General features: G+C 38.4%; 1 protein-coding gene across 1 annotated transcript in view; it reads left to right on the top strand.

The window, feature by feature from the left end:
- The window catches only part of LOC131074286 (vacuolar protein sorting-associated protein 53 A), a 216,527-nt gene that overhangs the window by 131,005 nt on the left and 59,963 nt on the right, over positions 1–25,559 (top strand). Inside the window, exon 15 of the mRNA XM_058010871.2 lies at positions 22,075–22,152. Coding sequence (XP_057866854.2) covers positions 22,075–22,152 — 78 coding nt within the window. The remainder of the gene's footprint in view (positions 1–22,074; positions 22,153–25,559) is intronic.

Below are 25,559 nucleotides of genomic sequence, written 5' to 3'. Positions count from 1 at the left end.
TTAACTATATTCATTTACATCTACACTTGTGACATCCCTTACCTATCTGCACCCACTGTAGCAGCTTCCACTCTGCAGTTCCTTTTGCTGTTTGCAGCTTTCCTTAGACCACCCGCTGCTTCCTCCTTTCTCCCTTTCCCTCCTTGTTGGACAGTGTTTGATCTCCCATTTATACCTTGCAAAACCATAGGATGGCACCTCTTCATATGCGATGGGGACACCATCCCTACCCAGCGGTTTGTCTTCATATCTAATTAAGTTATTTTCTATCACTTAGCACAATCGCTGTTCTTAATGACTCGTCATACCGTTGCGATTAATGATGGGTTATCATTAATCTTAATCATGTCCTCATATTAGATATTATCTACTGATATGTAGCAATATATTTATACGTTGCTATTCATAAGGGCTAACAACTATTATTGATGACTGATCGATATCCTTGGGTAGTAGTAATTATCGTCATTGATCTGCCTATTATATCATGTCTCCGCTTGATAATGTCTGACCTTATTATGAGATCGGTTTGATAAGCAATGCAGACTTATGGTCATTATATCGATCCTCTTCATGAGCTGTCGATTCTCTTCATTATGTCGACTTCTTTGATAGGAGATAACTATGGTATTACATCCTCTTATCCCGCAATTTAATTAGTGACTCTTAATTACGATTCAATCAAACATTAATATTTCGATGTCTTATTTATAATGACTCCTACCATTTATCTTTGCCAGCTACGTATTCTCCATGGTTCTTGGATGGCTTCAATCTTTCACTTATGTCCACATCCACAGAGTCTTTTTACCACAGTGTCTAAGTACTTACATTTTACAGTGTAACGGAAGATATATACATCATTGGCAATATTATTTCAAGGTGATTGTGATGAGCTGTTGATCCCTTATACCTGTGATAATTGATTTAGAACCTCCAATTGTATTTTGATGCCAAGAGCGAGCTAATATTAATTTATTTTAATTTGAATATTTCAGGCATATTATTAGTAATAAATATTAATAGATATTAATTAAATAATATATTTAATGAATAAATAAATTTCAAATAGAAGTTCGTTGTTATTATTATATTATTTAATAATAATAATTACTTCATTTAGGATATATATAATGATCAAGGAGGGGACATGATAGAGGGATAGTGCAGGGTTTAGAACAGTTCAGATAGCTGTTTCGAAAGAAGGTAAAACTTGGGACAATATTGCCCTGGAAGATTATAAGATTACTACTATAGAGTTGGGTAAGCCTACTCAGGACCAAGAAGTCCAATACTTTGATGACTTGCAACGCCCTCAAGGAAAGGCTAGCCAAGGAGAAGGAAAAAAGAAAGAAGGTTGAGGAAGAGAATCAACAGTGGAGGAAATATGTTCTCCATCTAACTAAGCCACTTAACCATGAGATACCAGTCACCCGTCCGCAACCTCTTCAATAAGAGTCCATGAAAGATTACGAGGACATGAAGGGCACATTCACGCAAGCTAAGCAATGAATCTCAGATGCTTCAGCACGTGCTGACATACTTGTGGAAAATTTGGTATCAGCACATGAGTCGGCTTCTTCATTGGTCAGCAGAATTCAAGACTTAGCTGCAAACTAGGAAGATGTTGAAGAAATCCAAGATGAAATACTTCCACAATTGAGGGCTATCCGAGGTCTGTCAAAGCGAAGCTTGGTAGATGCACGTGTCATCCAGGCTGGGGATAGGTATGATTTTAACACTTGGTATTATGCTTTGGTCACCAGGATTTAAGTCCTGAAGACTTTTGAAACTGAGTGTTTTGAGACGGAGGAAAGTGTCAGAGAGATTTTAAGTAAGGTGTTTCGTGTGGCATTAGAGATTTGGAAGAAAGAGGGTATATGAGAAAAACTCTTGCAGCCAGAGAACCTAAGAGCCAAAATTCAGTCGAGCTTTTTCAACAACTCAGGGATGATTGATAAGGACGATCTCTCAAGGATTGCAAGTTTTCTCCTCATTGACGAGAACTTTCTTGTCCAGGAAGTTGAGTGGGAAGGCATCCTCGCCACGTCAACTGATGATGTGGACATCATTGACTTCCAGATTAGTAACCTGCCAAGTGTCACTATGGAAGAGGTTTGGCTCATCATGTCCAGATACATTGAATCTGCAAAAGGGGAAATTGGACACTCACCTCAGTGACAATAGCAACTATGCCACATGTCACTCTTTTGTCTGTTTTGATTGATAGAGTTTTGAGAAACCCTAATTAGGGTTTACAACTTTCAATCTGGGCCCTTGATCATTGTTTGATCTCGGCCGTTCATTATTTTCTAAAAACTATACAAGGCTACCTCCTCTCATTTGGAGAGTGTGAGGTTTTTGATATGTTGTTGCGTGAAGGTCATTTTTTCAAATAATATATTGCATGTGCGCTTTCTCTTAAGGCTTTGTAATCTCTGTTGTTTGAGTGATAAGGTTTCAATTTCCTCAACACATTAGTTAAAGTTAATTTAGATTTGCTTTCATGTTGCTAGAATTGAATGAAGGATTTGATAAGTATTAATTAACGGTGTATCTCTGCTCATACTTTTTGTGAATGGATGATTTCCATTTTCATTGTGCAAGGTTAGTCTGAGCCTATCCCTTGTGTATGCCAACATTTTGATCATAAGCACAACCCGTTGAAGATTGCACCTGCTTTGTGTAGTTGTCTTCAGTGTGGCGAAGCAAAGTGCGGTTTCCTGAGAACACCTAGTTAATACCGTCTCTAGAATTTGTAGGTTTAGATCAGTTTTCTTAACCCTATCCCTTTTTTCCTTTTTCGAAAGTCTAAATCTTGAAAATCCAAAAAAAGAGAGAGAAAGAGCCTAAAATTGATAAATCTATTTAAGTCCAAAAGCTTAAAAGACATTCATAAACGTAAGTCCCCCTTGAGATTTTCAGCATACACTACCCAAGTAGCTATCTGTTGATGTGTCTTTTGTACATGACCAAACACAGAATAAAATACCCAAAGGTATCTTATTCTCTCTTGAATAAAGTTCCCGAATGCTGAAGATATCGCAGAAGGATCAATTGGAGAAACTTCAAGGTGTTGTTATGTAGGTTCTCTACTCGTGGATAAGCACCAGTGGTCGTTGTGTTTACTGTTTTACAAGGGGCCTTACGTACTTTCTGAGAAAGCTTGTTCTTGCAACTACTTTTCAATGAGGAAACTGGATTCTCCTAATTAGTTTTGACTTGAAATAATGAAGGACCTTGTTGAAAACAGAAAAATCGCTCCTGACCCTCAGAGAGGGCCCACAGCGAGAAATCTTATAAGGGTCATTGCTAGCCTTATTTGGTCGACTTAAGATGTCAAAAGCATGGTGAAGGATAGAATGAGCATAATGAAGTATCCAGACTTGATCAAAGATGATGAATCGAAGGAGTTTTGCCCAGGAAAGGAAAAATCGCTCTTGACCCTCAGAGAGGGCCCACAGCGATTTTCTTTGTGTGCACTTTTTTGGACCTTTCTTGGACATGAGTTTTTATTCATAGCAAAGAACAAGGTAATATCTCCGTTGGCAAAGTGATTTTTAGATGAAAAGTGAAGCATTTTGGTCTAGGAAGCAAAAATCGCTACGGACCCTCAGAGAGGGTCCACAGCGAGATTTTCAAATATGCATTATTCTTGCAAGATCAAAGTGATTTTATGATTGGAAGGGATGAAGGAAAGCATGTTCTATCCGTTGAATCAAAAAGAAATCAACCCAAAATCTCAACACAAGAAGAAATCAACCCAAAATCAAAAAATCGCTACGGACCTTCACTGAAGGCCCACAGCGAGAAATCGCTCCGGATCCTCAGAGAGGGCCCATAGCGAGAAACCTAAAATGGGAATTTTTCATCCAAGTTTGAGGACGGCTAAGGTTAGGTATGGGTTTGGAGCGATGTTTGAAAAGCCTTGAAGTGAAAAGAAATTGTTGAGAATCAAAATTTTGAAGGCAATTACGAAAATCGCTATGGACCCTCAGAGAGGGCCCATAGCAATTTTCCAGTTTTCTCTCCTTTGTTTGAAGAATTGAGACAAAAACTTGCTTGGACAGGAGGAGGACGTGATGTGCTATGTCTTGGAGGTGATTTGAAGATTAAAAGATGAAGGAATTTGCCTAGAACCAAAAAATCGCTACGGACCCTCACTGAAGGCCCACAGCGAGATTTTCAAAAAATTCATGTTTTCTTCAAAATGGTGCTAAGGCAAGGTTTGGACAAGGAGAAAATACCTCCAAGAGCAGGATGAATATTATTTTGTCTTTAAAACTTGATGATTTTGGTCAAAAAATGAAAAATCGCTACGGACCCTCAGTGAAGGCCCACAGCGAAAAATCGCTACGGACCCTCAGAGAGGGCCCATAGCGATATTGTTGAAAATCCTCATTTTACCTTGCAACACCAAAGCGAATTTGATTGGAGTAGATTAAGGAAGGACATTGCCAAATGATGAATGAAGTTTTAATGAAAAATGATGAAGCATCAAGCCTAAATTGCAAAAATTGCTACGGACCCTCAGAGAGGGCTCACAGCGAGAAACTTCAAAATCACGCATTTTCTCCAAAATTGGATTGAGCTAAGTTTGCAATTCCATGAAAGGACCTAGTTGAAACATCTTGAAGAAGTTTTGGAGGTTGAAAAGTGCTAAACTTGAGCAAAAAATGAAAAATCGCTCCTGACCCTCAGTGAAGGTCCAGAGCGAAATTTGCATTTTCACCTATTTTTCCTCATAAAAAATGTCAAATTTGAAGTGCAACACGTTAACGGGATATCAATTTACCCTCTAGAAGATTTTCAAGTTGAAATGTGGAATATTCAAGGCTAAAAATCAAAAGTCGCTCCTGACCCTCAGAGAGGGTCTAGAGCGAAATCCTCATGAAATCTCATTAAGCCTTGTTTTAAAAATTAATATTCTCCAAATTACATTATGCCGCTAAAATTGCTAATTTTGAGGCATGTGGAAAATTAAGATTAAATTGACATTAAAATTGATTTTAGGCCTTAAAAAATCGAACTTTTATTGTGAAGGCATTTAAAATTAATTTTTATTAAATTAAAATTAAATATAGAGCGCACAAGGCCTTATTTTCACTTATTTTGCCAAGTCGGCCCCCCTTTTTTGGAAATTTAGTTATTTTTAACCTCTTTTTTGCCAAGTCGGCCTAGAGGGAGCAAAGGGGTGAGCGCTCTATATATTGGAAGTGTTTTTCCACAATTCAAATCATTCAATCATTGCCTTAAGATCGAATTTGGAGAGCTAATTGGAGGTGCGAAATCTGGTTTGCTTGGAGCGAATTTATTTCAAGTGTTGAAGACTAGAAGGAAGTGGAGCTGATTCTTTTGAAGGCTAAAGGAGGCGCATTTTATCTAAGGGAGAACTTTGATCTACATTTTGCCTAGCAAAATCCATTTTTTTGCATCATTTCTTAGAATTTAATACTCAAGAGGAGGTATGGCAAAATCATCTTGACACTCTTGTTCAAGGTTTGATTCTTGGACATTTGTTTTGGAAAATCTAAGTATTGCATGGTTAATTAGGAAATGATAACTCAAGATTTATCATGAAGTTTCCTAATTAAAATCTTAAATCTTCCTTTTAAGTTTAATTTCTACACTTCAAGATATATTACTAATTGTGAAATGTTGTGTAGGTATCAAGATGGCGACTCCAAAGGCAGGAGCATCTACTAGTTGCCCGACTCTCACCAAAGAAGATCAAGCAAGGACAAGGGAGACCTCCTCCAGTCTAGCATCGACAAGGACGGCCTTCTTCGGTCAAGCATCATCAAGAATAACTTCTTCCAATCCAGCATTCCAAGGCGAGGTACTTAATCAACCTGCACATCAAAGACAAAATAAGGTCAGAGCAAGGGTTCGTTGAAGAAGCAAATAGTTTCAGAAAAGTTAATTAAAGCTAGCTTCTCAGCGACATCAAATTAGCATCAACCAAGTGTCAGACGAGGTGGCATCCCAGTCATCACTTTTGCAGTCGGATTGGTCCACCTCAGCATGTCCAAATTCAATGTACATAACTCATGGGAGGTGGCACAAACTTCGATGTACCTACCCCAGCTATCTATTGGTCGAATTTTCCAGAGAAGACATGTGTCCTTAAAATGTAATTTTATCATTGGTCGAGCATTAAATGTTATGTAATGGTTGTAACAAACCCTAATTAGGGTTTTCATTATTGAATCTTGGCCATTGATCTCAGATTCATCTGAACCATTGAATTGTATTGTGGGCACTATATAAGCCCCGACTCTTCATTTGTAAAGGCTAAGAGGAAGGCAGATAGAGTTAGAATAATAGAAAGTAGAGAGTAGTTAGAAGGTGATTAGTCAGTTGATAGAATAGCAATTAGAATAGAGTAGAGACAGAAGGCAAAGATTGTTGCCAAGATGTCGTTGTAAAAGACTTGTAACTTCATTGAAGAAATGGTGAAATTTATGGGTCGATTCGACAATTTGCATGGTCTCTATATTTCTCATATTTGATTTCATGTTATTAGATGAGTGGAAGAAATGTGCTTGATTGATGGTGAAATTCGTATATCCATACTACTAGCAGTTTGTTGATTGCAGACTTGTCTTGTGTAGTCAATTGGAATCATTCAGCTTAAGCTTAACTTCAATTGTCGCTTCTTCATTGATATGCATCAGCTTGATGGTGTCTATGCCTGCAGTGATGATTTGAACATCATAAAGCTTTCCTTCGAAGATCGCACTAACCTTGTGGAGATGGTCCTGGGATGTCAAAACAAGACTTAGTTAGAATTTCATCAAAGATCATTCATTGCTCTTACATTCTTAGTGTCAGAATTAGATCCTTTCCTTGCCCTCTTCTTTTTTCCTTTTTTCAAATCAAAGCTAGTGAAATCTTGTGTTCCAGCAATATTCAAGGCAAATCAGACGTTCAGTTATCAAGTGTAAGTCCCCTTGTGATTCCAGCAAAATCACATCATACCACAGAGAGCTTATCCACACGTAGAGATCCTACAACAAAGAACCTTGAAGTCACCCTGATTGATCCTTTTTGCGATATCTTCAGCATTCAGAGGCTTTACTCAAGAGAGGATAAGGTACCCTTAGGTATTTTATTCTGTGTTTGATAGTGTACAAAATACACGTCAATAGAATTGGCGCTAGGAGGGCTGATCGCGATGAACACTTGAGTAACTGAAATCTAGATTTTATCAAGACATATTTAGGGGAGATATCCAGAGCTTTTTACCCTCCTCCCGCGCTCAACAGAATTGGCGCTAGAAGGAGGGCATGACCGCGATATATGTTTGAACTACTGATCCTATCAATTCGCAAGGAGTTATCCAAGAGCTTTTTACCCTCCTCCACGCTCGACAAAATTGAAGTAGAAGAAAGGTGAGCGAATACGAACTCTTGAATCCAAGGAAGATCAGTGGAAAACCTTTTCTCAAACACTCGACGGAAGTGATACAAAGAAGGAAGGTGATCGCTGGATCGTCAGTTGGACTTACGCAAGAAGGAATCAAGCTGGAACCGGTTGAACGTTCAAGTTGAATTTGAGATATTCAAGATCTCCCTTATTCCAGAAAATCCAAAAAAAGTGAAAAAACCAAAAATCCAAAACAAAAAGTGAAAAATAGAAAATCCCAAAAAAATCAAAAAATCAAAAAATCAAAAAAAGAAAAGATTTCTCAATGGAGCGGCGACAGTTTCACGAGGAGCAACAAGTTGATTTTCTTGAACTTTGGTGGAGATTAGATACACAACTTTATCCACGCAGATTGTCCGAGTTTGCAAGATCAGGGCATTGTCGAGTTCACGAGACAGAGGAACATGATGAAAGGCATTGCTTGAGGTACTTATCAAGGATGGAATCGGCAGCGCAGGGAAAAATCTTCTTTTGGGATGTCCCCAGGCCAGAGGCAGAAGAAGGCAACTTCAGTGTCCCAGAGAGCAAGGATCCTCTTCTAAGCTTCATGTGGATGATCGAGAGTCAATTCATTTTGAATGGCGAAATGCGTTTTGAAAACATATTGCTACCATTGTGGTGTAGAATTCACAACTCACCTCACTCTGAATTTACTTGCTCAGTATGTGAAATGGCTATCAATCAAGTCAGAAACCAGTTTGGAATGCCAACTTTGTCCGAGGAAGAGTGTATTATGAACAAATCTTGGGGTGCACATCTCGCAGCTGAATTCAGGAGAACCTATGAAAAGGACATTGTTCCAGCATCTGATTGTGAGAAGGATCAGTTGCAAGTTGACGATACAAATACTCCAGATGATCAATGTATAGATAGCTTGCCATGCCTTGCACCTGAAAAGGAATGCCATGAAACAAAAGTTGAAGAATCAGTTGAGAATACTCAAGCAGTAATGAAGGAAGATCTAGGAGTTGAACAAGCAATCAAAGAAGAAGATGACTCATTCCTTGAGGAATTCTCACTTATGCTACAAAGGAAGATCTTTGAGAGTGAATTGCAAGAGGTCTCAAATGGCATTCTTAAAAAAGACAATCAAGAGATACAAATCATTGTAAGTAAACTCAGATATGAAGAACAATTCAAAGGGGCGCTTGAAGATTTCATCACCATTATGCTATTTGAGGAGGCATTGAAAGACCTTGTAGAGGAAGCACAAGTGGAATCACTGCCCAAATTTTTTCAAGATAGGCAAGTTGCTGTGAGTGATATGATCCATCATCAACTCCGACCTCCTGAGACTATGCTTGAAGACGAGACATCACCTGAGATTATCTTTGATCAACTAGAGGAAATCTTTGAAAATCAATCCATCAAGGAGACTCTCATTTTTGAAGATATGCTAACAAAATTTCATGAAGATGCCTGGTTTATGCAAGATATTTCAGTGAAAACAGAGAGTCTTGGGCTATTCAAAGGGGCGCTGAGCTTGTCTCAAGAAGAACTTCCTAATCAAGATCAACATGTTGTGGTTGCTCGTGGAATAGTTCATCATCAATGGCGACCTCCTGAAGCAGTTGGTGACCTCGCTTCCGACAATACAGTTCCGTCTGAGCCTAAAATGTGCCAGGTTGTCTCTTTCCTTAATCCTAGCCTTGAAAGTTATTATGATTTTGATTATGGGGATTTTGGGAAAACAACTTGTATCTGGATTGATCATGGTCCTAACGCATTACCTCAGTTGATCATTTTGAGTGAAAACTTGCTTGAGTATGAGAGATGCATGGTGAAGTTTGCTTTTTTGTGTTTAAGGATGAATTTGCCCGATTGAGAACCATCACGTTTGCCATGCTCTTGTTGCACAACCTGAGAAATCATGTGAAGTCATGTACATATTTCGCTTCTTTGAGTCGTGTTGAGTCTAGGACTCTTGTATATAGGTTTAGAGTAGGTTTTCTTTTCGTGTCTTTAGTTAGAGGTCTATTGAGCCTTGTTCTTAATTTGCCTTGAGTCATTTGACTCATGATCTAGTGTGGCTCAGGTAGTTTAGTTGTTTGCTTTCTTTCGTTTCCTTTTGGTGTGTGCTTTAGCTTAGTTTGCTTTGGGTCAGTCGGTATGTCGGTCGGTTTGCTTTAGTTTAGGTGTCTTGAGTGGGAGCCTCCATTCGTGAGAAAGGTGTTTGTGTTGTTACTCACACACTGGCAATATCCTGGATCTTATGTTAGACTCATTTCTTAGATATCTATTCATGAAGTGCTCAAAATCCGAGGTTGTTCCTCTCCAGCTTTATCATCTGATTAGGACCTGTATTTGACTTGGAAGGGAATCATTTTCTGTATCTTGATGCCGACATCTGTTGATTACTATATCTTCACACATTAATGGACTCCGAGTCATTATGGTTTTCAGGCAAAGCTGTGATTGGTGAAAAATCTAAAATCTGACTTCAGTGCCACCGCAATCCTCAAACCCTAGTAAGCTTCACTGCTTACGAGCCAAAGGAATTGATGGAGTGAAAAAGCAATATTCAAGGCAAATTAGACGTTCAGTCATCAAGTGTAAGTCCCCTTGTGATTCCAGCAAAATCACATCATACCACAGAGAGCTTATCCACACATAGAGATCCTACAACGAAGAACCTTGAAGTCACCCTGATTGATCCGTTTCGCGATGTCTTCAGCATTCAGAGGCTTTACTCAAGAGAGGATAAGGTACCTTTGGGTATTTTATTCTGTCTTTGATAGTGTACAAAATACACGTCAACACATACATCTGATCTCGCTGCTTTTCTGTGACCATGTTCTCTTCCTTGCAAAAAATGATCTTGATCCTGCCTTCCAATTCTTGGACATCTACATCTGTCTCGATCTCTATCCTTCTGTCAAGGATTGTACACAATACATCAAACACCTTGTCTTGAATAGGGTGGATAGTGCTTTCAACTCGGCTGCATCTGGTATTGATGTCTTCGAAAAGAACTTCCTTCATCTGGAGTAAAGTTGACCATTGCAGAAGGCTATGGGTTCCTCCATCCATTATCTTATCTTGTGCTAAAATCTGTCTTGGTGTTCTTCTTATTACTTGCAAGACCGAGATGACAACGTCTCTAGTGTGAGTGAATGCATCCATAGTTAACAATAGATTATGAATGATCTCAAGGACCTGGATAGCTCGATGAACTATCTTCATCATTCTTGTTACAAATTCAATGGCTACCTTGTAAGATTCATCAATCCAAGAACTCATGACTGATTTATTGATTCGGGAGGAAGTGCATGCAAAGGTAATACTGCTGGATCCTGTCGCCTCAATGGTTGACCAAAATAATTCCTCCAAACATTAACCTCCCTTTCTAGCTTCTTTGTCTTTTCCATTTCTTCTTTGAGTTTGTCATTAAGTGCTCTCACTGAATCAGTTGCTTCTTCCATGGCCTGCTCGGAGGTAAGTGGACCAAGATCAAATGTCTCTAAATCATATTCCTCTGCCAGAATCTCATCCTCATACTTGTCCACCACTGGTGTGGCCACCTGTATCTTCCTGGATCCTATATCATCTCTAATTACCTTTGACATCTTTGTAGCCTTCTTCTTTTCGATCTCTTCATGGGAATTTCCTATGAGACTTTCCAAGTCGAATACTTGTTCTTCCTCTTCAACCACAACCACCCTTGTCAGTCTTTCTTTTAGCCAATTTGGAATGGAAGACTTTCTTTCCTTTACTTGTATTTCCTTAGGCAGAGGTCTGTCATCCCTGAAAGGAGATGTTGCTTCATCATCATTCCTTTCTTCTTGCTGTTCATTAGCACCAACCTAGAGAGATTGACTCGATGGATGCTGAGGTGTTTGTCCTTTACCTTGTTTATCATTCTGCACCATGGATTCTGTAGACTCATCAATTTCATACACTATCTGTCTTTGATCTTCTCCTTGACTTATTTTCTTTTCATGCCTAGACGACGTACTCGGTGGACGACCAAGATTCACTTTTTGTTTCTTCTTGGAAGGTTCTCTCCTCAAGTCCTTCCTTTCTCTTCGATCCCTTGGAATGAGAAGCATTCTCACTCACACTTGCTTCTCCTTCTTCTGTTCTTGTTTCCAGGGTGAATGTCATGGCTACATTCTGCTCCTTCAATTTTTGATGTTGTACGTCCACCCATCTGCGAGTGCAATTTAAAACAAGATCCATTAATGCTCTTAGGTCTGCAACTTCTAGCTCATTCCAATCTATCTTCACTTCTTTATCTTCCTTCTCATAGGACGATTGGAGATATCTGCCACTGTCCTAGGATTGATTGGCTACTCTGTAAACTTTACATTTCCTGATGAGATCCAAGGGTAATCTAGAATGCATCTTTCTTTTCACCCCCATATCATCCTGGACATTCATCCAGAAGTCCTCTACTTGAAACTCATGTTTGTATTTCTTCCCAACTGTCTCTTCCATGTGACCATGAGGGTCGAAATTCTCCCTTGAGGCAAAGGATGTGAATGAATATAGAGATAATTCCTTCTCTGCATCTTCCGCGGCTTGAGAATTAGGACACACTTCAGTTGAATTTCCTAGTAGAATGGGTACGGGGATACCATTTCCATTCTTATATCTTGATGCTTTAGCATAAGTTGCCAACTGTCTAGTCACCTCAAGTAATATTATTCTGTTCGTAGGATATCTTGACAACATATAGGGAGGTGAAGGACACATGGACCCTGATGTAGGTGAATTTTGGAAACTGAATGAACCATGCACCATGCTTCTTCACGAGCTCTTGTGCCTCTGGAGACAGTCAGTGGTGAATCCCTCCTTGCAATGTCCTGGTGATATACATTGTGAAGGTGTCATTGACTAGCTTGTAGCAATTCTTAGGTGGATGATGTAGTTGAACATAAGATTCACATGCTCTTATTTCTCCGGGTCCTCTCCCAACAACTCCTCTGTGTGGTAGCCCTGCATACTCAAAACTTCTGACTAAGGAATATATAACATATGAACTCATGTGGAATGTCTTAGTAGGGGCTAGCCTCCTCAACGGCACGTCTAGGTTGTTGCTAATGATTCTAGCCCAATTGAGCATTCCTTTTCCTTGGACGATCACTTGAATATAGAAGAACATCCACTTGTCGAAGAAGAAGCCCTGAGAGGCACCAATAACCCGATTGAGCATGGTTATCAAGTCCTTGAATTCTTCTTGGAAATCAATTCTGTGTGGTGTAATAGGTGTCTTGTTCAAGCGAGGCCTACTCTTGAGCAACCAATTCTTGTTGATGAAGTTCAAACATGTGTCAAGATCATCTTCGTAGATAGACCTAGCTCCTTCCAAGCTTTTGTAGATCATATCTCTCAGCTCCGAGAGATGAAAAGCTTCACTTATAGCTTCTTCTGAAAGATAAGCTAGGACAGTTCCATCCTCGGCTACGATCGTCCTTGAATGTGAATCATAGTGCTGGGCACATTCAATCATTAGCTCGTGACATTTGACTGCGGGAGGGAAGCCTGCGGCCTTGATGATGCCACTCTCAATTATCTTCGTGGCTACAGGTGATGGCTTACCGATGTAGGGCGCTTCTCGAAACTTCTTCACATTGAAGTTTCCTAGATTGGTGTCTCCGATATTGCTCCATTTGGACACGATCTTGGTCTCCAAATCATCGTTCTTTTGATCTTCTTTGATGAGAGCCTGCCGGGTAGTGGATCCACTGGCCTTGGGGGTCGTCATTTGATACCTACAAAAGAGGCTTAAGCTAAGTTTAAGTATAATACCTCAAGATAGGAGATTTGAGACCTTTCAAAGAAATAAATAGATTACAATTTGAAAATAGTGTGATAAACCCTTAAAATTATGAATTTTGAAACTGATAAGAACCAAATCAGATTACTGAAGATTTAACCTCACAAAGGATTAATATAGAAATTTGAATCAAATCTTCAATATGCTGTCAAAAATCTGATTGTACATACCTTCTCCTTGATTTCTAGCTATCAATCTTGAAAAAATGGATAAAGAAAAATGAAGATTTGCTGGATGAAAGGTCTTTGATCTGAATTTCAGGTTCTTCCCTTGATGATTTAGCCTTCAATCAGCTTTTAACCAGTCTTCTTTAATCAAGAAATTCGCTTAAGTCTGCTGAAATTCGCACCTCTAGTTCTGCTCTTCAAATTCGCATAGGAAAGAATGAATGAATGATTAATGATTTCAAAAATACACCTTTCCTTTATAGGGCGCTTTCACCATTTGTCAAATAGGCCGACTTGGTAAATGTATAAATAAAATAAAATAAAACTCTTTACAAGCTGGCCGACTTAGCAATAAAGCACAAAAAAAATGTATTGAGCACCAAAGTATGAAATTTTTTGATTTTAAGGCTTAAAAGAAATTAATTAATCCATTTTTATAAGTGCCTAGATCATGTGAATTTGCCTTACTCCCACAAATGAGGTTTGATTAGCAATTTAATGAGAGGATATAGGTGAGCCTAGAAGATGCTAGAGTTTTTTCAAAGTTTGATGAAGGCACATTTTCTTTATAGGCACTAGAATGCTCATGGTATGAGGAAGGCTTAAATCACCCCAAGGAGGCTTGCTTGAACATCTCACCTAGGCTCATTTACTCCATCTATCAACACCTTCACAACCTTGATTTTTCACCACTTCATGCTCTTGTCAATATGTCCTTGCAACTTGCCTTTGCCTAGCTCAAACAAAGTGAAAAATAGGCATTTCAAAAGGATTTCGCCCTGGTGCCTTTGGAAGGGTCAGGAGCGATTTCCTTGATTAGGTCTCGATTGCCTCATTCTTTCACTCCTAATTTCTCTTAAAGGTGGGCATATGCTAGTTTTAGTTCAACAAAGCCTAGGGATTCAATTTTTTAGCTTCCACCATGGGAAAATTAGGTGATCATGAGAATTTTGCCTAGACCCTTTGGAAGGGTCAAGAGCGAAATTCAAGTCTTAGGTCAAAATTCACCCTTCTTTCATTCACAATCCCCTTTAAGGCATACTTGTGGCAATCTCTAAGCCCAATCCACCTTGATCACTGTCTTGGCTCAACACAATCTTATAGGAAACATGATATTTTGTGAATTTCGCTCTGGACCCTTTGGAAGGGTCAGGAGCGAAATTCAAGTCTTGGGTTTGATTCTTCATCTCCTTCACTTCAATTCATCTTGCAAGGCTAGATAACATCATTCCAACCTCAATCACGCCCTAGGAATCAAAGTCCTGACTTCACACAAGGAAGAAATAGGTAGTTTGAAGAATTTCGCTCTGGACCCTTTGGAAGGGTCAGGAGCGAAATTCATGTTTTGCTTGTTTACCCTTACTCAACTCCATTCTTTTCATTTTGTTTCCTCTAGACTCCCTCATTTGAATCCATTTCTCAACCTGGCAACATTTGCTTGATCCCTAAAAGGCCTTGAAAAGGAAAATTCGCTCAAAATTCTAGCCAGGGACAAGACCTATCCAAAATTTCGCTCTGGATCCTTTGGAAGCGTCAGGAGCGAAATTCAAGTCTGAGCTCAAAATTTACACTTTTGGTGGTCAAAAATCATTCAAAGGCAATCCTAAGGGCTTTTCTCACCTTGGTCTAGGCCTGACTTGGCACAAAATTTGGAGGATAAGATGGATTTTAGGGTTTTCGCTCTGGACCCTTTGGAAGGGTCTGGAGCTTGAGCTCATTTCTTCATCCTTTCAACCTCAATCATCTTCAAAAGGCAAGAACACACCTCCTCACACCCATTCAAGTCATAAAAACCAAAAGTTTGTCTTGTCCTGCAAGGAAAATAGGTGATTTTAGGAATTTCGCTTTGGACCCTTTGGAAGGGTCAGGGGCGAAATTCTTGTTTTTGCTCAATTCCTTCAAATTCATGGATAACTAGCAACTCAAAGTCATTCCTAAGGACATCTCCAATCTCAATTCATCTTGATCCATACTTGCCCTGGCATAAAATTGGGAAAAAAAAGTGGTTTAGTGAAATTTTGCCCTGGACCCTATGGAAGGGTCAGGAGCGAACTTCCTTTTCTATGACGAAATCCCCACCTTTTATTGCTTTCAAACATTCCCTAAGGCAAGAACATGTCCATCTTTCTTCCAACATGCCTTGGATACTGTTGTGCGAATCGCACACCCATCCCCGTCTTGGACATGGACCCCCCAGTTTGTGCCTTTCTGTCCTTGCGGAAGAGGAAGGGGATATGAAGGGTCAAGTGCCTCTAAAACCAAATTCGGCGTCTAGGGCCATATTGCGAACTTAAAACTCCCCAATTCTCGCAAAGTCGCCTAAATGTGAAGAAAGAGTTAAAGCCTGCAATGACGTTGAAATGCCGATTTTCGCCATGGGATACAAAGGAGATAAAAAATGTTAAAAAGTGAAAGTTGGCAAAAATGCCCCAAATGGCCAAATTCGGACCTTTTAGCCAAAATGTTAAAAAGTGAAAGTTGGCAAAAGTGCCCAAAGGGCCGAATTTGGACCTTTAAGTGAAAATCTGAAAAGTGAAAAGTTGGCAAAAATGCCCCAAATGGCCAAATTCGGACCTTTTAGCCAAAATGTTAAAAAGTGAAAGTTGGCAAAAGTGCCCAAAGGGCTGAATTTAGACCTTTAAGTGAAAATCTGAAAAGTGAAAAGCTGGCAAAAATGCCCCAAATGGCCAAATTCGGACCTTTTAGCCAAAATGTTAAAAAGTGAAAGTTGGCAAAAGTGCCCAAAGGGCCGAATTTGGACCTTTAAGTGAAAATTTGAAAAGTGAAAAGTTGGCAAAAATGCCCCGAATGGCCAAATTCGGACCTTTTAGCCAAAATGTTAAAAAGTGAAAGTTGGCAAAAGTGCCCAAAGGGCCGAATTTGGACCTTTAAGTGAAAATCTGAAAAGTGAAAAGCTGGCAAAAATGCCCCAAATGGCCAAATTCGGACCTTTTAGCCAAAATGTGAAAAGTGAAAAGTTGGCAAAAGTGCCCAAAGGCCGAATTTGGACCTTTAAGTGAAAATGTGAAAAGTGAAAAGTTTGCAAAAGTGCCCAAAATCCCGAAATTTACCATTAAGGGGTGAAAATGTCAAAGTTTTTAAAACTTTTCAAACGCCCCTCTTGCCTGAAATTGCCAGGAACAACTAAATTCGTGGAAGGAGTAAAAGCGTTAAAACTTGGGAAATTTTCAAATGACCCTCTAGGCGTTAAATTTTAATATTTGTTAAATTAATTAATTAATTTTTCAAATTGATTTATTGAAATGAAATTGATCGTTCGCAGGTCGTAGGACGTCATTAGAGAACTAGGAGAAAGACCTGAAACGCAAATCGAAGAAGGATCGCAATCAAGGCTAGGCGTCGAAGACTGGAAAAGAAAAAGATGTGGGAATGCGCTGCAAGAGCAACCAAACATTGGGAGCCGTGCCGCTGAACAAAGATGAAGTCCACCACTGAGACCAAAGACCAAAGAACACTTTGAATGCTGCAAGTTTATGCCTTCTCGAGAAAAAAGCACATAGTTGGATTTAATTCCAGGAATTCAATTTCTAAAAAGCTGAAATTGTTTTATTGTAAAGCTGCTTGTAGGTCCCACTCAGATATTTTGAAAGAAAGGGGAAACAAGTCAGTTATGGATAGTTATGTCCAACTACCAGATAGACTCAAATTGAAGCCAAATAGTGGCAGGTAGTTGAAATTGTGGTTAAATGGATGAGTGAGAATTTAATGGGCATGGGTTAGGGCTGCTAGTTTCTGGAAGGTAGATCAGGACCCTTGGATGCAGTCCATCCTGGCCTCTGATTCAAAATTGTAAAAACTATAAAAGGCAGAGGCCTTTCTTTTGTAAAGGGTTAGATAGTTAGACTCTATTGAGAGAGTTAGATTTTAGAGTTAGATTTTAGAGTTAGAATAGGTTAGATTTTAAGAAGTAGCATAGAGATGTTGCAGAAATTGTTGTAATAGGCAGCTGAAATCAATATATAAACATTGATTTGGTGTTTATTGTCTTGTTTTCATCCTGTTTGCATGGTTTCTCTTAGCATTTTAGATAGATCTTTTTGTTTTGGGTCTGCAAGTATTTGATAGATTCAGGCTCATACCATTGAGGATATACTGATTGTGTATCCTTTTGTATGGTTAACCTGAGCCTTTAATTGTGCTTAGTTCAATTGCAGGTGTCCGTCTGAGCTGCGCCAGAATTGGGTGCTTAGTCGTGCGTCTCCAGTCTGAAAATCTTCCAAGTCCCTTTGAAGATTGCACCGTTCCTGCAAGGTTGTGAGCTATTTTGGCCAAGTAGGAATTGGTTATGTTGAATTCGTCTACCCGCATACCCGTGTTGTTAGTTTCAGATCTCCTAACCCTTTCCTTTTGCTCTTTATTACGTAATTTGAGAATTGCAGCAGACCAGCTTGTTGCAAATCGTAAGTCCCCTTGTGCTCCCAGCAAATCACATCGACCACTGAGTAATCCCGCAGTCAAGACCTGACAATCGAAACCTTGAGGTCGTCCCCATTGATCAAACAAAAAACAACATTAGGGATTTCCTTATCTCAAGAGAGGATAGGATACTCAGTGAGTAAATTCTATTCTACGTTGGCCGGATGAAGTCGCAAGCAATGCGATTTCAGACACGTCAACAGATACTAAGAATTTGATCAAACAATGAAAAAAAATGAGGTCCATTGAGATTTTCGCTCTGGACCCTTTGGAAGGGTCAGGAGCGAAAATCTTGTTTTGAGCTTGATTCTTGATTCTTCCAACTCCAATCTTCTCTGGGAGGCAAACATACATCACTCTCCTTGCATCCACACCAAGGTCCTGACTTTATCTAAGGAGAAAATGAGTGTTTTCAAGAATTTCGCTCTGGACCCTTTGGAAGGGTCAGGAGCGAATTTCCTCCTCCAGGCTAATTTCCATCATTTTGTCACCTCAAACCTTCTTCCTAAGGCAAATATGCATCCTAGTCCTCCACACCATGCAGTAGAAGTTTCAAACTTGGTCAAGACAAGGAGCAAAGCAGAGGAATATGAATTTCGCCCTGGACACTTTGGAAGGGTCAGGAACGAAAATCTTGATTCCAGGCCTGATTCATTTTGGAATTACTTGTCTTTTCCCTGAACTCAACCCTTGGTGCATATCCCTCCACATTCTTGCCAATTTGCTCAACAATTCATGAAATCGCCTCCTGAATCCTCCCTTGGCCACTGACTCTGCCTGATCGTCTATGACTTAGAGGAAGACAAGACTTTGACACGAAAACCAACACTCCTGACCTACCCTGAACTGAGACCTTTTATCTCTTTTGCATAATCTATCCATCTTCAATCTCTTGAAAGGTAAAACTCCTCTAAGACGACCCTAGGGTTCAAGGTAGACAACAAATGACTTCCTAGATCTAGGCTATACTCAACTTTGTAAGAAACCCTAGGATGAGCTTTTCGAGAGAAACCCTATTCTACCCAACTCAGGCGACCACTAACTCACTCAAAACATCTAGCAAGCAGGGAAAAACCTAGCTAAGGGAAAGCAAAACCCAAGAAAAAGAGGGGGTCCCCATCCTATGGGGCGATGTGTGAAATGGTCACAACACTATCCCACTAAAGTCGCTTGTTCGCACATATAGACCTTGGAATCAGTAGTGATTTTTCAAGAGAGGATAGAATACCTTTGGGTATCTTATTCTAATGTTTGGTAGATGATAAAATGTACACCAACACTCATCTCACACCTTACACAAGACTATCCACTTGACTCCTAGCCTCTTGACCACCTATACCCTTTTGATGCAAAGGCTAATAGCTAAGGACTCTAACACAACCTAGAAAGTAGGAAAAAAGTGGGGGTCCCCATTTGCGATGGGACAATGTGTGAATACCTCACAACAATATCATAGATTTTTCTTCCGAAGTCTATCAATTTCACTTATGGCACGATAGAGTTCCTTTTGAAAACCATATTCATCATCATCTTCATGATTAGATTGTATCTTCTCATCTTCATGTGAGTACTTGTTTTCTTTATCATTGCCTTATGTTTCAAATGCAACTAAAAGAATTTCTTCTTTATAGTTGTCCCAATCACTATCATTGGATGAACTATTATCTCTATAAGCATAGAGACTCATCTTGTAGTCGTAGGATTTCTTCTCTTTATTGTTTTTGTTACACTTGTGATTACATTTGTTTTCCTTCCTTGCATAAGACTTTTCTTCTTTCTCACTATCACTTTCTTGTAAGGACAATTCTTAATAAATTGTCCAATGTTTTTATAGTTAAAGCATTTAAATGGTAATTTCCCTTTGTTCTCTTATCTTAAATTTCGAACAAAAAGAGCTTCCTCCTTATCCGTTTACCACTTGTCATAGGTTCTTTATTCTTTGATCTCATTGTGGCATTGAATGCTGCTTCCCTTTTTGATGTATCATCCTTTTGAGTTTTCATTTCATATGCTGCGAGTGTTTCATGTAGCTCATCCATTGTTAGTTTATCTAAGTTCTTCATTTCTTCTATAGCAGAGATTTTAGCATTGAATCTTTCAGGAAGAGATCTCAATATCTTTTGAATCAGTATGACAATGATTTTTACCAATTTAAAATTTATCAATCACAATAACATCAATTTCTAAATTTCAACAATCATGCACATTAGAAGAACACAACAAGACAATGTTTACATGGAAATCCTAATGGGAGAAGACCATGACAAATTAATGCTTTTATATAATTACTTCATTTACAAAGTTCGTAGACCCAAGAGAAGTCATCTTAGATTTCAAAGTTTAAGATAGATCATCTTGGTTTACCTGTAGCCACTAAAGTGATGGACTCACTTTTCAATTAGCCGTGAGTGTTCAATGGAAGAGCGTCCCTAGGTGTAAGAGAGCAATCTTGTGTCAACCAAAAATATAACTTATTTGTGTTTTTTTTTGTAGGCGTTTTTCACATTTGACAATCACTAATAGTTATGCTACATTTCACTACAACTCTCTATTATGCCTTGCATTTGGAAACATTTGTTCATCTTGGATCCTACAATGACATATTCAAATCTTAAGAGATTTTGATCACCATATAGGCATTATTTAATTTCTGATCATTCACTAGGCACAACAAAATAGCAGATTTATTCTTCAAGGTTTGCACCAAGTTCTCAAAGCTTGTGATGACTAGGAGACCTTATAGCATGGATCACACTGAGATCCATTGATCCATCATTATTTCATTCATCCCAAAAGATGCATCTACACATTTCATAAGGCATTGAGTGTTGTGTCGTCTTGTGGTCAACTGTGATCTATCCTATGACTGGTAGCTGATATATATACACTCATGATGATCTTTAGAAAACAACAAAGAAAGTGGAACTAAATTGGGCAGGACACAATATTGCAATATCTTTTATGTTCTGTAATTTACCCATTGTAAATAAACAACTGAGGCCTAGCATGTTGGAAGCCTATTGCAGCAAATTGTAATGCTGTTGTCACTGTGATGAAATAAATATCTATTTCTTGTTGTTTCATTGAGCTGTTGTGAGTTTGTTTGTTTGGCTGCATGGGTGGATAATCCTTAACTGGACCCTCTCACCATGACTGCATCATTAGGTCAGGGGTATTGCACAGTGAAATCTTTGATAGACTTATGTAAAATTTGTTTGTTAAATCCCCTTGAAATAGTTTAGGACTCTTTTTTTCTAGTTATGTGGAGTCAAATAATTGCACATGTAGATAGCATTAGAAGAATGTACAACCTTGCATGGGAAAAGGAGTGTTATAATATATTATATGAGATTTAGCGCAGGAATTATGAGTTTACTTCTTATTTTTCAAGTGGTTTCAACAGGTTGGGTCACCCCACCTATTGCATTCATTCCTTCTAGGGCTCTTTGAGTCCTACTTGTATTTTCCATTGCCCTTGGATATGATGTCAATAGATAATATACAATGTGATGTTTGTGTATATTATAAATGATCATTGTATAGTTTTGCGGTACACTTTTCATGTGTTGAATGAAATGTCAGTTTTGCTATTGTGATATCTGTATTACAATATGTTTAGTGTGAATGTGCATGATATTCTTGTATTATGAATTGTGATTCTATAAAATTGCCATGCTATAGAGAGGGTTGCCTCCCAATTAGGTGGGTTAGAGTTTATTTAATCACTACAGTTTCGTCATGATACTTGCAAAATATGAATAAGCCTCAAAATTATAAATTGTAAGGAGATTGAAGAAGTGAAAGCATGTAGCTTTTAATTGCGATTCTATGAAATTGCCATGCTATAGAGGGGGTTGTCTCCCAATTAGGTTGGTTAGAGTATTTAGTCACTACAGTTTCGTCATGATACTTGTAAAATATGAATAAGCCTCAAAATTATAATTGTAAGGAGATTGAAGAAGTGAAAGCATGTAGCTTTTAATTGCATGCTCTTCTTTATATGTTAGGAGATAGATCATTGCTTTTTTATGGACCGGGGTATACATTTTTGAAAGAGTAATTTTATTTTGAAATAATGATGTCGGGTGCTAAAATTGAAAGCCCCAAGTAGAATTTTACTTATGCTCATCAATAGCTTCTTACTGGTAAGTAATTTTAAAGGCTTTTATATTACAAATATGCCTTGTTTGTCGAGAGTCGAGACTCATGCTCCATTAAACTTTATATTTATATTTTGCTGACTTTTCTATATAAAAATTGCAGGTTTTTTTGATGATAAAGAGAAGTTTAAAGCGGTGCAGTGCTCTAACGAAGAGCCAAACGTTGTTTAATTTATTCAAGGTGAACTATATTAAAAAAAATGGTGTTTTACATTATTTTCTTTTTACTTTAGCAGATGGCATGGCCATTTTATGTTTCTTTTCTGATGAAATCTGGAACATTCCATTTTTAGTTGCCCATTATTTGTTCATATCACATATGTCACATGAAACTATTTTAATGCATTTAGAAAGTCATATGCGAACAAAGATCTTGTTTTCAATCGCTACAACGAGTGTTTGACAGGATGCCTGCCACCTCTCTAAATTAGATAAGAAAGAGAGCTCATCAGTAACAGCCAAGAGTGTAGTTATAGACACTCAAGAGTCCAAGACATATCAAACAAAACTACTTAGTTTCCTTCCCTAATTTCTATTAGTTTTACAGACCTCCATATTCTGTTGAAAGCACCAAGTTTAGCATTTGGTGGGAGACTACATGGCTAAGGTTGATGAGCTTGACTTTACAACTCCGAATTGTGTTTGCTTAAAATTCTGCAAGACTTTATTGACAAGCCCATTTTGTGCAAATCCATCATTTATTGCAGTTCATGAAACACATTGCCCTGAGGTGGTTTGTCCACCAATTCATATCCGTTTATTACACCTCCATAGTTGGTGTATATGTCTACCATGGCTGTTCTATTCACAACAGATAAAGAACCACAATAGGAAACATATCATGCTAAGGTAGTTTGTCCATCAATACTTACTACATCACCACATTTTGCATTTGTCTATCATGGCTGTCTCAATTGCTTACAATAAAGAACTACTTTCAATGAAGTTGATGCATGAGCATCCTAGGGTTTAATAGCAATCTTGCATCACCCCAAAATATTTTTTTTTTGGCAGGATTTCGTTTATATTCTAATCAAGTTAGTCACTGTAGATCCTGCCACATTCCATTGCACTTGCAGATTCTACCATATAGTTGGGAATGCATGTTCTACATTGATGCATCAACATTGTATTATATTTTTACGAAACTTTGATTACTGCAACATGCATATATCAATTCTTGATCCCTTATCATGCTGTTGGTAAATCAATTTGCTACTGCATATTTCAAAGTGACTCACCCAATGGTCAGTGACAAATATCCCAAGAGTTGGAGATATTGCTATAAAATCACAATCTTCCTCTGCATTTGAGAGGGGCAGCTCCTTTGTATGATGGTGGTTTCTAGGATTTTTGTTTACTTTTAACCCAAAAGTACAAAATGGAGAAAAGACAAAACTAAAGAAAGATAAATAACAAAAACCCCAACTGTATGCATACAAAGTTATTGATTTGGTTTCATGTTGTTCTGAATTCCCTAGGATCCTTTAGCTCTTGAGGCTTTGGACGTCATAAGTAATGTTTGAACTTCTTTGTGACATGGAAATGTTGCATTTTATAGATACCACAAACATTACACTTGGCTTCAGGACACTATTGCAGAAATCCGGAACACCGGCCCATTGTTGGCATTTTTGTCATTGATGTCAAGTATTGCGTTTATAACTTTAATGGCATACATAAGTTGCATAAAATTTGAAGACTGCAATAACAGAGAACAGATCTAAACACAAATAAATCAAATGTATGAACAACTTGTTCAAATCTGTATTTGCACATTCCATTTGGTCTCTATTGAATACACCTTTGATTTGCAAACAGTTCCATGTGACATGATTAGCAAGTTGGACAAAATCAGTAATGATCAAAATTAATGCAAACAGAAGTGAAGTATAAAATATTCGTACAGAATATCTTAGAGGAACATACAGTCTGATCTTTCTTGGTTTGATGACAATCTGATTTTGATCTGCAAAACAAAAATATGAAATCTATCTTCATAAGGCTGAAAGGCTGATCATGTTGTAGTTGATTACAAAGTTTCTTAAATCTTCCTTTGGTCAGTTTTAATAAACTTCTTTATCTTCATTGAACATATGTATAAGCTTGTCACGTTGTAATGTCCCCTTTCTAGCTAGTCATCAGATGATATGTCATTAGCCCATTTTGCTATGGTCCCGATGGCTAACTGGGACACAAAAGGGATCTAGGAGGATTTTGGCCTAGGCAATTTTAGTTTCAGGCCAAACCGAGCTTGTTTGATGGAGTTTTTGAGGGACTTACTATTTATAGTAAGTCAACAGTTGGCTCAGTGAGTCCAAATTCTCAGTGTTGGACTTGGAGTGTGTCTGCGAGACCTTTCCGAAGAGCTATTGCACATGGTATTCTGAGTTTGATTGATAATATATTTTAATGCCAGAAGTTTGTTTAATAAAGTGACTTTAAAATTAAAAAAAAAGTATAATATAAAGTTATAAAGTCACTTTATATTATTTTGAAAAGTGTTCTCCCTAGGCTTAGTTGACCCAATGAGGGGACATGAGACTCAAGTAATTAAAAATTATAAAATATGGAGCTTGTTTTGTCCCACATTGCTGGTAAGATGTAAAGGTCTCTTGGTGAAAAGGATAAATAGAGGCAGCGAGTGTTTGCTAAGCATGCTTGTTTGATTGAATGTTCATGAAAATATTGGAGAGTTTAATAGTTTATCTTCAAGGGCTTGGAGGATGAAATCCCTCTTTGCTGACAATCTCCACACTGTTGAAAGACACAACCTGGGGTTTTGTATGAGCTTCAAGGTAAAATCAGTTAATTTACATTGGTTGATTATTCTATTGAATGTGATTGCCATCCGCATGGGGTTCGATTTTGAGCAACAGCAGTAGGGGTCCAATGTTTTTCTTATTTTCACATAAATACTAGCTGGATTATCCTTTGTGAAGATTGCTTTAGCACTTGCCAAGCTTCATTTGATTGCTGGAATGGCGCACACACTGGGACTGCTACAGGAAGTGTTATATGTGCTGTGAACATGGCCGTACCAGTCTGAAACCATCTACAGCCAGCTATCCAAGATTGAGATACTTAGGGTTGGGCCGTACAGCTTTGAAGGAGCTGAGAGGAGAGTTGTACATGACTGAAATTACCTGGGACAGTGCCGTACAGGTCTGGTTTCTAGTGGAAGACAGCCATACCAACTTGGAGAGTGTCGTACATGACTCGGCAAACATTCAAGGGTGAAGCATTGGAAGTTTGAAGGAACATTACTGCTGATACTAAACCAATAGACAATATTTTGATAGGCTCAGCGACTTCTTGGTATGCAAGACTTTGTGATGATCTTGTTCATTGTGAAATCATAGTATCAACCTGCTGTTTAAATTTCTCAGTATTGACAGTGATAGAATAGCAGATTCATGTATGTATTTGGTTCCACATTGTTGAAGTTAAGTAGATAGTTGCAATTAAGAAATCTGTGTTCAATTCATTGGCATTAGTTAACACTATTCATAATTTCTGAGCAATTGCAGCTCGAGTAAATAAGCAATTGAAACTCAGAAACAAATCAAATCAGAAAAAGCTCAGTAA

Source organism: Cryptomeria japonica, chromosome 7 (assembly GCF_030272615.1).
Source record: "Cryptomeria japonica chromosome 7, Sugi_1.0, whole genome shotgun sequence".
NCBI classification, from domain to species: domain Eukaryota; kingdom Viridiplantae; phylum Streptophyta; class Pinopsida; order Cupressales; family Cupressaceae; genus Cryptomeria; species Cryptomeria japonica.
The sequence above is the reverse complement of the archived record's forward strand: the minus strand, read 5'-3'. Positions and strand labels throughout refer to the sequence as shown.